Here is a 13,577-nt window from a genome sequence, read left to right as displayed (position 1 = left end):
CAAACTCCAGTAGTTCCTTCTTTGGGCTCTTTCCCAAAACTTTTAGGCAGCTGGAGTTTGCTTTTGTGCTGATGAAGCGGTGGAGGAGGGCTTAAGCGAAACAATATTGTGGCAGCTGAGAGGTTTGCTGGTGGTGGTTCAAACCTCAGCGCTAAGTCCAGGGACCCACAACACCTCCAAAATTTCATCCAGCCCATAAACAGGGGCGGTCCAAGTCCTGGGATGTCAAAACAGGATTTAAAAACAACAGCTCCAGCTCTGCATCAGCCACCGCTGGAGCACCACTGGGAGCCAAGTGCTTAGCGAAATCCCAGCTCCCAGCTCCGAGAACACACAGCCTTCCCCAAAGCACTCGGGATGGAACAAAGTCATCAATCAGTTATTTTCACTCCAATCTCCGTAAACAGGAGCAAGCCCAGAGACACAGAGCAGGGGAAAAAAAGCGTCAGCTCCTTCTGGTGCTGTGGGCAGAGCGGAGCAGAATGTGGCCCCACCGGTCTCTTGTGGACCTCATAGGGTGCAAACCCCACTGACCCCCAGTGCAGTGCAGTGATTTCAGTGATGGTGACTGTGTCGGTGGTGTGTTGGACAGGAGGGGAAGCACAGACAGCTGGGTGAACATCATGGCCATGTTTACCCCTGGTTTGGGCAAGAGAAGGGTGATGGACATGTGCTATGAAGGAGAGTGGAGAGGGAAGCGGGGTCCCACTGCCTGTATCATGGTCCTCATGCACTACTGCATTTTGGCACTGGGTTGGGGGAAAGCATTCAGCATGGCAGTGTTCCCATCAATACACTATTGTTTTCTAATTACACATCGGTGAGCAAATCGTGGAAAAAAGTCTGTAAGAGCTGGCTGGGCCTCCCAGGGCTCATCATGGCGTGGGGCGGGAGGGGAACATGGCCTCTCCAGCCCTTGGCTTTGTGCAGGGAAATGCCAGCAATGGATAAGCAGATCAAATACTTGTAGAATTGTTAAGGTTGGAAAAGATCTCTAAGATCATCCAGTCCAAACATCCACCTACCACCAATATTACCTGCTAAACCATGTCCCTAAGTACCACATCTACACATGCGAGCTGCATCCTTCCCCATGGCCACGGGCAGCATCCTGCCTCCCCCTGAGCATTCCTGGGCTGTGATCAGCCCAAGCTCACACCAAGGCAACCCCTGACCTGGCTGTTCCCTGTCTGCTGGATAAACACTCTACCACTTCTTGGCAAATCCCAGCTTGTTCTCTTCTTTTCGCTCGTAAACAGAAACGAGAGCCATTGCCGGGCACCACCAATTAATTTTTATGTGACACTGATCAATGTCCTCCTGCACCGCTCCCTCTGGCAGCAGGGCCAGGAGGGATTACTAAGAGGGCAGCCTGTCCTATTCTGCTCTGTCCCCATCCTGTCCCTGTCCATAGCTGAATACACACTCTATGTTGTGCCATTTGCAGCAGGTATGGCCCCGCAGGTGTACATGCTTGCACATGGCTCTAAACCCCATTTTGTAGAGCTCTCACCGGGGGCTTTGCTGGTTGTCCTAGTGGCTCAAGTAGATGTGGGTGCACTGACTTGCAAGGAGGGTCCCAGTGAGGATGGCATCCTGCCCCTGCAGCTCTGCGCTGCTCCGTAGCATCAGAGAATATCCTGAGTTGGAAATAACCCACTGGGACCACTTAGACCAACTCCTGCATCCGTGTAGGACCACCCCAAAACCACAGAATCACTAAGGTTGGAAAAGACCGCTGAGATGCCCAAGTCCAACACCAGCTCACCTCCCCCCATGCCCACTGACTGTATCCCTCACCACATCTCCATGGTTCTGGAACGCCTCTGGGGACGGTGACCCCACCACTCCTTGGGCAGTGTGTCAGTGCAGCACCGCTCTTCCCAAACCCTACTCCTGAGAGAGGTGTTCCAGAGCTGCCTGAACTCTGGCAGTTCAGGGCTGTGCCCACTGCCCTGGGCAGCATTCCACGCTCACTGTGCTCAGGGGCAGAACCTTCTCCTGATACCCCATGGGGTCCGAGCAAGCACCTGGCCACGTCCCATGTCCTCAGGACAGCTCTGTGTACCCCAAATGTGGAGAACCCTTGGGGCGCTGAGGGGCACCACCTCATCCCCAGCCAGGTGGGAACCCCAGAGCATCCTCACTGCAGCACCTGTGGGATATCCCATACAAACTGCCACTGCCATTCATTTGGGGACCGAACCCAGAGCATCCCCCATAGCACAGCCTGATGGGGCTGACAGCTCAGCGTCCCCGACTTGGCCACAACCCCAACCCCAAAGCCCCACTCCCGCAGGGCAGCCCCGCAGCCCAGCCCCGTGTTTACCATCACCTCGCCGAGGGATTATTCCGCCGGCGCTTTCCTCGCCCGCCCGACCCGCTGCAGCCCGTGGCGCGGTGCCATCCCGGAGCCTCACGCCGCGCTATATAAGCGCTCTCTCCGCTCGGGCTGCGGGAACCGCGCACTTCGCAGGCAGCACTGAGACCCGGGGAAAGCACGGCTCCGAAAATCCCTTCGGCTGCTCCCAGCCCTGGAACACGAGGACGGGACTCTCCTTCCTTGGGGGTTTTATGGTTTTTGTAGGTAAGGGAAAAAAATAATAATACTAAAGAATCACGCTAAGTTTTTCCTTCCTCCGCAGCAGGCGTTATATAACTTCGCTGGGTAATTAAGACAGCGTAATTACAAGCGGCTGTGATTGAGGGTGAAGTGGGAATCGCTGCGGTCCGGGGGCTGCGGGGCTGCTCGGCGTCCCCATCCGTCCCACTGCAACGTCACCAAATGGGTTTCGCGCGGGGTCCAGAGGGGGGCTTGGGGAGAACGGTACTCCGTGCCTGCACTCTGTCCTGCAGCACTTTGGGACTGAGCCCCGGGGAGGGGGGATATGTCCCCGCATCCGTATGAAACCCCGGATGAGTCGCAGCCGGATCCCAAAATAGCTCGCGAGTGGGAACGGGGCTTTCCGCCTGCATGCATTTCTCCTGGTTATTGTCTGGCTGTGAGTTCGTGACCCTGCCGTAAGCCCACAAAATCCTGCTCATGTGTTGCTCGTTATTTGTGCTTGACTGGGATTCGCTGAGCTGTAATCAAAGTATTTCCTATTCCCATAGCACCCGTTCTTGGGGAGGTTCGTTGGTTACAAGCAGCAGCAGTTTTGCTGCTTGCAGCCTTGGGTTAGGGGTAAACTGAGGCACTGAGCAAGCTACGGCAACATAAAATCACAGAATACCCCAATTACCCCCCAGACTCATTCGTTGTGGTGCACAACTCAACGCGCTCGTGACTGCAGCAGGGTCACTGAGCAACAGCTGCTCAAACCCTGGGTACCCCCGTGCTCAAAGCCACACGGCTGTGTGATGGAAAAAAAGGGCAATTTCTGGCTGCTCACTGACAATCACAGCATCACAGCAAGAGTTTGGCTTCTGCACGGGGTTTTATGCTCTCAGCTTTGCCTGTGAGCCTTCCTCTTCCCAGGGGCTCTGAGCCCAGGCTGTGGGCAGAGGGATGGGGGCTGAGGCTCTGCAGAAGCACTTATCCTGAAAAGGGCTCGGTAAGGAGATGTCATTACAAAGTGCTCCTCTGCAGAATAGATTTGGAGTGGGGATGGGATGCCACTGCAAAGAGCAGCAGTGCGGGGACAAACGGATAGGAGCTGCCACAATAGGACAAGCTCTGGGTGAGATTTCTGCGATGGAAATGGGGCGACACTGGGTGAGCAACGAGGATGGGAGGTTGGGCACCCACTGAGAGCAGCATCCTGCAGGCAGGATTTGACACAGCTGGGTTTGTCTCCATAGGTCTGGGGGACGTGGGACAGCTCCAGGTCCTTGAGGAAGCTCCCAGTTACCTCTGGACACGATGCTGGTCACTGCAAGAGGATGGGCACTGATGCTGCTGCTGCTGCTGGGAGCCACAGCCAGTTCAGGTGAAGGTCCAACACTGGGGTCCCAAACACAGCTTTGACATGGCTTAGTGGGCATGGTGGTGACAGGTTGATGGTTGGACTCAATGATCTCCAAGATCATTTCCAACATTGATGATTCTATGAAAACAGTGGACACGGTGAGGGCAGAGTGCCCATCTCCAGAATGAGCAGGGCCTAATTTGCTTAGATGGGTTTTGCAGAGCTGGGTGCCTGCAGGCTGTTTGGAATTGTTTCTGAGGCTATAGAGTTCAGAAGTCCAGACTCCTTCAGAATTTTGTTCTGAAGGGCTCTGGTGACAAGCCTGGGGATAAGCACAGAAAGGTCAGAACTTGCTGGGGAGGTTCCAGACCCCAGCCCTGCATCAGGCAGCCCAGGAAAGCTCCCTGGGTTAACCCAAGCTCATTCCCTCATCAGATTTGTTCCTCCCCCACGCAGGGAGAGGGGGGATGCATCTTATACTTCCAGATATAAAAAGATGTTTTGGTCACAGCTGCTCCAACACAGAGGGCAGCAAGCCCAAAACACAGCGGGGCCAGGGGAAATCCCAGCAGGAGGGACGTGGAACACAGCCAAACCATGCCTGACCACTCACATCCAATTATATTAATAAGCTATTTTAATCTCTAATTTCTTGAACCCCTAGGTCAAAGGCTTGTCAGACAAGGCCTTGGCAGGATCCAGATAGGACAGAAAACCTTCAGACCGATAGTGATGCTCAGCCTAGAGGGTGAGTTACGTTCCACCCCGATGGCTTCCCCTCACTGGGACATCTTTTACTCTTTTCAGTCTTAATTTCAAATGGAATCAATTCACTGGCGTAGATGGGACATTGAGACAATGCAATAAATGGCACTGACCCCACGCCCTCTGGTGGGGTTGGAGCTCTTGCTGACACACCACACCACTGGCTTCAGTCCTGGAAAGCTGAAGGTCAGCTGTGTGACCACAGCTTGTCCTTGGGGCCAGGAGGTGAGGATGGTGGTGCTGTGGGTTACACCCAGCAAAACACTGAGGTTTGGGCCACAGCAATTAGAAAACAAGACATCTGCCTTTTGCTGCGATAAGCCCCAAACTCAGTCTTTACCTCTGGGAGTGGGTCTAGAAGACCTCCACAAGTTGAGCATGCAGTGAGGGTCACACCACACATCCTCTGCCCACAGGTAGAAGGAGCAGCTCCCGTCGGTTGGACCCGATCTTCACCAATGCCAGACGCAGTACGTCCTGCATCCCTACCTCACTTCCCACACACCTCTTGGTTTCTCCCCACCCTCTGCTTTCTGCTTTTCCCACAGTCAAGGTGCTATCTGGAGCCATGGGCCCCCCTTCTGCCTTTCTTACCATCACCAGCCCTGCAGATTCAAGCAGCTGATCACCGCTGATAGGCAGAGCTGTGAAGGGCCATACAGAAACCCCACTTTAATCTGTTGCAAACTGAACGCTTGCTTGGGGCAAAGTCAGACAGCATTTCTGATTGTGCTCCTAGAAAAAGACTGTGCCTCCAAGTGTACCTCCTCCCCCATCCCCTCGATGTCACCCCGAATTATAAATAACGTATATCTACGTACCAGTGGGGATGCTGGAGAAGTCAGTGTGCCAACAGATTAAGAATCTACCCAGCTAAGCCAAGCACTTGCTCCAAACCACTCATAGCACTGTTGCTGTCATTTAAGTTGTCTATTCCAGCCACAAAATCCCCCTTTAACACCTGTTTGTGGAAGCCAGGGGTTCATTTGCAAACTTTGCTATTCTAACAGACCAGCCACAACCTTGCCTGCCTCTCAGCAGACATTACTTGCCCTGGCATACAGCAAGCCTTGTGAAAGTACAGGTGTGGGAGATGGCGTGGTGCATGCACGCGTTTCCAGGAGATCTCATTTTTAGAGCATTTAGTCACCAGCACATCTTTGTAAACATTATTAGAACATCGTCATTTAAAAATAAACCCAAACCACAGGCTGGGGGTGGATCTCACCCATTCAAACAGCTTAAATTAATTACGTCCAGTAACTTTTAAAGGAATTCTTTGGAACATCCAACCGCATGCCAAACTCCCAATAAGCCTCTTTGTGATTGACAAATTAGCAGGGCTCCAGCATGCTCAGTAGCATCTCAGCCTTCTGCACACAGAAAAGCTGGTGCTCACAACGGGACACACGCTTCCTCTATAGAGAACATATGTTGAAGTAGAGTTAAAGACATCTAGCACAACCATACCAACAATAGAACCCTTCTTTGTTGCTTTTTTCATTTAACCACATGCGAGCGCTGCCCCTCAGACAGCACTCAATTAACGGTGTGGGTTTGAGTTCCTCTAAGCCAAAGTTATTCAAGACTAAGCATGAGCTGCTGCACTCTGCCCCTTAGGCTTACCTTAATCGTCCCAAATTCAGGGAATGATGTCCGAAGCGTTCAGGCACCTTCACGTGCTTTGTTTCCCAGCTCCCTCAACACGCTTTGAGTTTGTGGTGCATAATATCCAAATACAGACTCGTAGTCTGAGCCACGTAGAAGCTGTATGGAAAGTGCTTGCTTTCCCTGCGTTGAATGTGCATCTCACTAACACCCCAATTATGTCATTCAAGCTGTTCTGGTGCAAGATTCCAGAAAGTTTTTGTCTCCGTGGTCGAAATGGAGTGAGTGCTCAGGAAAGTGTGGCCAAACCGGTGTGCAGAAGCGGACCCGATCCTGCCTGGCAGATCGCCTCTGGGGCGTGCACTGTAACGAAGTCATGGAGGAAGGGCGGCTCTGCATCGGACACGTATGCTCAGGTGCTCACATAACCTCGGTTCTGTCCTGATCTCACCCCCACGTAGGTTTTTTACTCCCCTCACAGCCATGTTGCCACAGTTCTCCTCCTTGCCAGCGATCTGAAAGCTGCCAGCAGCCAGCCCCAGGAAGAAGTTACAGCAGACTGTAATTAGTTGTATTACTCTTGTACTCCCCTTTTTAAACACATCACTCTGAAAATGGTCTGTGTTTTCTCCAGGAAAGTTGTTATAGGGTTTTGTCTGATTTCATCTCTTTATTGCTGCAAATAAATAGATTATCACACAGCTGCTGTAGGGGGAAACTCTGACTGTAAAGGGAGCACCCTTGTAAATGGGATAGATAAACAGGGATATGTAGGATTAACTGCTATAGGTAAGAAACTGTCACAGAATCACTCTTTGGGAGACTATTCGTTGGACTCACCAGATAATGACTATTCAACAGTTAGGCTATTAGGACCTAGCCTATGTCGTACACAAGCCAGGATGCTGCTGAATAAGAGAGGCAGCTTTTAAGACAAACCAATGCCACAGCATTTGGGCATGGGTTGGCAACAGGAATCTACAAAGCTGAAGGCATTTGGATTTGTGATTTTACCAGGGTTCAGCTCACGTGCAGATCAGGATTCAAGCTTCCCTGAAATTCAGCCCTTTAGGGATGGTAATGAAAAGTTGCTAGCTGTAATTACATCCATGTGGCTGCCTTCTACAAATTATGAGGCTCAGCACTCCATCAGCCCCATGTTTCTAATACACAGCTGCTGATAATCTCTGGAAATACATTTTCGATACAATCTATTCCTTATGCACTATCTGCCTTATTGCATCTAAATGGAAAGCAGGCGTGAGGCCGTGCTAGGAGCATGGCAGGGCATCAGGCTGCTTTTTGACCTACCTGCCTCACCCCAGGCTGCAACATCACCTGTCCCATGGGCCGCGTGAACGCCGACTGCGATGCGTGCATGTGCGAGGATGTGACCCTGCACGGAAAGGTCTCCTTGGAGGACGGTTCACCTGCAGACAATGCCCGGGTCTACCTGCAAGCCAACAATCTCAAGCTGTTGACAACAGCTGACAATAAAGGCACATTTAGGATTCCTGGGGTCTGTCCCGATGGCAAAAACACCCTCAAAATAAAGAAAGCCAAATATACGACCACAGCCATCACCGTGCCGGAGACCAACAGGAAGAACCTGGCGTTCCAAGTGCAGCTGAAGAGATCAGGTAGAATTAGAGATGGGGAAGCCCAGCACATCTAAGAGCAATTAACAAAAATAAGAGTAATGAGGTGGCCTCTTCTCCTCCTGCAGGCAAACCTTATGTTTTCAAGAGCCCTGATGACAAGGCGAGGAGAGTGGGGCAGAGCGTGTCACTCTGCTGCAATGCTGTGGGGACTCCGGCCCCAGATCGCTATCTCTGGTAAGGAACTCCCATTGATCCCACACCACCTGGCAGGAGGGCAGAAAGCTGGAGCAGCGGGCCCACGGGAACCTCATGAGGCTCAACAAAGCCAAGGGCAAGGTCTTGTACCTGGGTCGCAGCAACAGCTGCTATCAATACAAGCTGGCTATAAAAAGAAGGGGACAGACCTCATCAGGGCCTGATGTGAGAGGACAAGGAGAAATGGTTTCAAACTAAAACAGGGGAGGATTACACTGGATATAAGGAAAAAGTTGTTTACAGTAAGGGCTGCAAGGCACTGGCACAGGCTGCCCAGAGGGGTGGTGGGTGCCCCATCCCTTGGGATACCCAAGGTCAGGCTGGATGGGCTCTGAGCACCTGACGGAGCTGTAGGTGGTAGTCCATGTTCATTGCAGAGGAATTAGACTAGATGGTCTTCCAAGTTTTTGAAGACTCCAATTCCACCAGTTTTGTTGAACACACTTGATTTGTACCTCCTTACCACCTCCATAAAGCTGGGATATTGTTTTTTTCTTTTTTTTTTTTTTTTTTTAGCATAAACACACTGAGAACCCAGTGCTACAAATGATCATTTCCTGCACATTTGCAGAGCTGGCATTTCTCGCAGGTGCAGTAATACAATCTGCAGAGGGACTTAATGGAAAAAACACTCAGATAGGAGTTTCAAAAACCTTGGCAGGCATGACTGACAGCTGTGTCTGGAATTGGTTTTAGGGGAAGCCCCTGCAAGGATTTGCAGCCTGACTAGCACCCCATGCAACGCACTGGGGTTTTATGCTTTTAAGCATGACCGCAACTCTGAAAGGGCAGCTCCTGGGACATGGCTGCTCCATGATATAAGTGGTGTAACTGAGGCAGGAGGTGTGGCTAAATCCACACAAACAGGATCTGGGCCCTGCTCTACCCAAGCCATGCGATCAGGTCTCTGTCCCATTAACCATCTGCCTGTTCCTGGCAGGTACCACAATGGCTCCCTGCTGGATCCTTCCATATACAGATATAAAAACAACCTGATTCTGAAGAACCTGAACAGAGGGCAGGCAGGAGAGTACTTCTGCAAGGCTGTCAGTGATGGAGGTTCAGCAAAGTCCCAGCCTGCCACGCTTTCTGTAATAGGTAAGAGAAAACGTGTGTGATGTGCTCCAAGCAGCAGGGGTACAGAAAGTGCTCAGAAATTACAACACATGAATGAAAGGAAAGGTGCAAGAAAAATATTTGGGTGCTATTTTATGCACCCATTAGCAGATAAGCCTGAGTGTGCTGGTTATCAGCCAGATACTCACTACAAACCGGAGCTCTGGGTTTCAGATGACCTGCCAAACTTAATCCACTGGGCAGTCATTTCTCACTGTAATCACTGCCCAGCGTGTGAATATTTTTGTTTCTTTTTTAAATCCTGGGACCCGTTTAGGTCTGTTCATGGCCAAGAAGCCAGGCAACTGCAGAGCACAGAGCTGGTAAGCAGGAGCTGGGACACTCCTGCAAACAGCACTGCTCTTAATCAGGTGCCTTAAATTAAAGCTGAGCACCTGCTTCAGTGTAACAAAGGCCAGATGAATCCAGCTAACCAAAATTCTGCAAACCATCTGTTTTATTGCTGCAAAAGCCTCCCTGTGATTGGAAGCAATGTTTAGCTCGGAGGGTTTCAGACCACATACAGATGACTGTACAATTATTTCATGCTGCTCATTAAGAAATGCTATTCAACAGGAAAACAAGAGGCAGCCTGCAGCTCCCAGCCCCAAAGCCACCTCATTCGTCTTCCGCACGACTGTTTCCAAAAAGCAACTGACTCATTCTACTACGATGTGGGCAAGTGCCCAGCAAAGACCTGCGTTGGGAAGCTGGATAAGGGACTCCGCTGTAAGGACAACATCTCCTACTGCTGCGGGGTGTCTAAGATGGAAGTGAGAGAGATCTTGTGCGATGGGTACACGCTCCCCACTAAAGTTGCTGTAGAATGCGGCTGTAAAAAATGCACCGAGACAAAAATAACAGTTCGGGGCAGAGCTACAGCGGTGGATAACGGTGAGCCACTGAGGTTTGGCCACATCTACATGGGGAACAAGAGAGTGAGCATGACCGGCTACAAGGGAACCTTCTCTGTCCACGTCCCACCAGATACTGAGAGACTGGTTCTAACCTTCGTTGATCGGCTGCAGAAGTTTGTGAACACAACAAAAGTTTTGCCCTTCAAGGAAAATGGAGGTGCTGTGTTTCATGACATTAAGTTACTACGAAAGAAAGCCCCTGTCATGCTGGAATCCACTGAAACCAGTGTAATTCCTTTGGGAGAAAAGGAAGATGATGATCCTATTGCCGAATTAGAAATCCCTCCTGATTCATTTTACAGGAAGAACGGAGAACCTTACAGAGGAAAAGTGAAAGCCAGCGTGACGTTTCTGGACCCAAGAGAACTCTCAACAGCACCTGTGACACAAAGTGACCTGAACTTTGTAGATGACGAAGGAGATGTGTTCCCACTCCGCACGTATGGTATGTTTTCCCTGGACTTCACTGATGAACAGGGCACTGAGACTCTTAATGTAGAGGATGTGAAGGTCCACTTGGACACTGCTCAGGTGAGGATGCCAGAGCACCTACAAGAAATGAAGCTTTGGTCACTGAACCCTGAGACAGGCTTATGGGAGGAAGAAGGGGACTTCAACCTGGAGAAAAGCAGACGGCGCAGAAGAGAAGAGAGGACTTTTTTGGTCGGGAACATGGAGATCAAGGAAAGGCGGCTTTTTAACCTAGACGTCCCAGAGAACAGACGGTGCTATGTCAAAGTCCGAGCATATAGAAGTGAGAGATTTCTGCCAAGCGAACAGATCCAGGGGGTGGTGATTTCTGTTATAAACACGGAGCCAGAACCAGGGTTCTCCTCCAACCCCAGAGCATGGGGCCGTTTTGACAGCGTGGTCACCGGTCCCAATGGTGCTTGTGTGCCAGCCTTCTGTGACGAGCAGAACCCAGAGGCCTATGCAGCTTACATTTTGGCGAGCTTGGGGGGTGAAGAACTCGAAGCAGTGCCCTCTGCTCCAAAACTCAATCCTAATGCTATTGGGGTCCCGCAGCCATATCTCAACAAGCTCAACTACAGGAGAACAGACCATGAGGACCCTAACACAAAGAAAACCGCATTCAGAATCAATATGGCCAAGCCAAGTCCAAATTCTGCAGATGAGAACAATGGCCCTATTTATGCCTATGAAAACCTGAAAGAATGTGAGGAAGCTCCATACAGTGCTGCTCACTTCAGGTTTTACAGGATAGAGGGAGATCGTTACGACTACAATACTGTTCCCTTCAGTGAAGATGACCTCATGAGCTGGACCGATGACTACCTGGCATGGTGGCCCAAGCCCATGGAATTTAGGGCCTGCTACATAAAAGTCAAAATTAATGGACCTCAGGAAGTGAACATAAGGTCTCGCAACATGGGTGGGACACATCCACGCACCATTGGGAAGCTCTATGGCATTAGGGATGTCCGTAGCATTCGGGATCCCGAGCAGCAGGATGTGTCAGCAGCCTGCCTGGAGTTCAAGTGTAGTGGCATGCTCTTCGACCAAGACCGCGTAGACCGCACGCTTGTGAAAGTCATCCCACAAGGCAGCTGTCGCCGGGAGAGCGTGAACAGCATGCTCCACGAGTACCTGGTGAACCACCTCCCCATGGCTACCAACAATGATTCCAGTGAATACACAATGCTAGCACCCCTTGACCCACTGGGACATAACTACGGCATTTATACCGTCACTGACCAGGACCCAAGGATCGCCAAGGAAATTGCTTTGGGCAGGTGTTTCGATGGCACATCAGATGGCACCTCCAGAATCATGAAGAGCGATATCGGTGTAGCGCTGACTTTCACCTGTTCAGAGAGGAGCGCAGCGGAGCAAAGCTTATTTGAGTCCCAGAGGAACTTAGGCCAGCAGTCCATACAGGTACCACCAAGGGAGAGCCCTGCGTACCAAAGGCCAGTGGGAAGCCGCCAGATCACCCAAAGCAGAATCCAGATGAGAGGTCAACGCCCTTCCTCATACTAGAGCTATGCAGGAGCCTTGGTAAAGTCACTCACATTTGATTAAAAATAAGTATCTACCTGCAAATAGCCTTATTCAAAGGAGGTAGTTGTCAATATTTTTGAGACATGATACTCCCCTCCCCCCCCCCCTTTTTTTTGAGTTTTATTTTTGCATTGCACCACAAAGGAAAGATATAAAGGCCAAAATTGAGAGGCAGTACTTGTAGTGAGCTCCTGCCTTGCTAAAAGTGTCAAAAAATCTGATATAAAACAACTTCACCTGACAGCCTAAAGGAAAAAACTAAACACACCGTTCAATTAAGTCATGTCCATAAGACGTTTTCTATTCTGCATCTGCAGACTTTGCCAGCCCAAGTACCTGTACAGTAGTTGGTAACACGAAAAGGAGTAAACTGATTTCCCCATATTGAATTCAACTGCAAGGTTTTGTACTTGAAATGTAAGTATTTTATTTATTTCTAGCTTGTTTTAGAACGATTGTATTCGAGCTAAACTACCATCAGCTGCATTTCTAAGAACTCACATGCTTGACAGCACAGAGAAGCCATGTGGATTTATAGGCTCCACACAGATAAAAGTAAAGCTTTCTCTTGCTTCTTGCATGGTTTTTCTTCTCAAATAATGCTCTACAAAATAGGGTAGATGAATAAAAAAAAGTCATTTTGTAATTTTGGCAATGCTGTACTACCTTTGTGTTTTACATGCCCAAGTAAATAAACCATGTGTAGAGCTGACCAAAGAACAACCTACAAAATTTCACTTTTCAATGTGAGACTGATGCTGGGCATGGGAAAGTGATTTAGTGGGTAGCTGCTGCTCCCGAGTCCAAGGCTTTGCCACAGAATGGTGCAGTCAGGGAATCAGTCTCCAGCTTGCAAGCAGCACCTCATCTATGAGATGAAGAGGGGCAACAAGTGTTGGGAGATGTGGACAGCAGGTCAGGGCCTGGGGTGCCTAGAAGGGAGCAGCAGGGTTCCCAGAGTGTGAGAGGATTGGGGAGGAAAAGGGCTGGGAACCAGTGTTTTAAAGACGACAGAAAAATTAGGGAACACATAAACACAGATGGCCACAGAAGGGGTCAGAGCATGACCCAACTCCAAGAGTTCTATTAAACACACTGCCCTACAAAACCCCACAGTCTCTGCGCCACTACTCGTAGAGAGGAATCTGGGACCTCATCAGCATAGAGCACGTTTACACCCAAACATACCTGACAACGGACTTTTTGAGCAGGTAAGCCAACAGGTCTCCAACACTCAAATCTTCACTGACAGAGATCACAAAAAAATGGAAACTGACTTAAAACACATGCCCCATTGTGGATTTCCCTCTCTCCTACCACTCATTCCTCTCCTGCAGATATGAATACAGTCCTGATACACATCTGTGTCTTACCTAGAGCTCATT

General features: G+C 50.2%; 1 protein-coding gene across 2 annotated transcripts; it reads left to right on the top strand.

Annotated features, from left to right (window-relative positions):
• Positions 1 to 2,456: 2,456 nt before the first annotated feature.
• CILP (cartilage intermediate layer protein) lies at positions 2,457 to 12,904 on the top strand. Of its 2 annotated transcripts, XM_413902.8 has the most exons (9): positions 2,457 to 2,587; positions 3,802 to 3,929; positions 4,573 to 4,656; positions 5,090 to 5,143; positions 6,512 to 6,697; positions 7,607 to 7,921; positions 8,008 to 8,116; positions 9,078 to 9,235; positions 9,830 to 12,904. In XM_413902.8, exons 2-9 carry the CDS (start codon positions 3,863 to 3,865, stop codon positions 12,169 to 12,171), a joined length of 3,315 nt encoding a protein of 1,104 aa, XP_413902.3. In that variant the 5' UTR covers positions 2,457 to 2,587; positions 3,802 to 3,862; the 3' UTR covers positions 12,172 to 12,904. The 2 variants fall into 2 exon arrangements, with proteins under 2 accessions (XP_413902.3, XP_025009897.2); XM_025154129.3 differs by lacking the exon at positions 4,573 to 4,656.
• The last annotated feature ends 673 nt before the right edge of the window (positions 12,905 to 13,577 follow it).

Source organism: Gallus gallus, chromosome 10 (genome assembly GCF_016699485.2).
Source record: "Gallus gallus isolate bGalGal1 chromosome 10, bGalGal1.mat.broiler.GRCg7b, whole genome shotgun sequence".
In the NCBI taxonomy this organism is placed as follows: domain Eukaryota; kingdom Metazoa; phylum Chordata; class Aves; order Galliformes; family Phasianidae; genus Gallus; species Gallus gallus.
This window is presented reverse-complemented; position numbering and strand designations above follow the sequence as displayed.

Bases quoted from the DNA above. Each gene is read 5' to 3' on its own strand.
- CILP (XM_413902.8), top strand. From the start codon at position 3,863: ATGCTGGTCACTGCAAGAGGATGGGCACTGATGCTGCTGCTGCTGCTG. The intron at 5,144-6,511 runs GTACGTCCTGCA...ATGTCATTCAAG, and splicing joins CTTCACCAATGCCAGACGCA to CTGTTCTGGTGCAAGATTCC. The intron at 9,236-9,829 runs GTAAGAGAAAAC...GCTATTCAACAG, and splicing joins TGCCACGCTTTCTGTAATAG to GAAAACAAGAGGCAGCCTGC.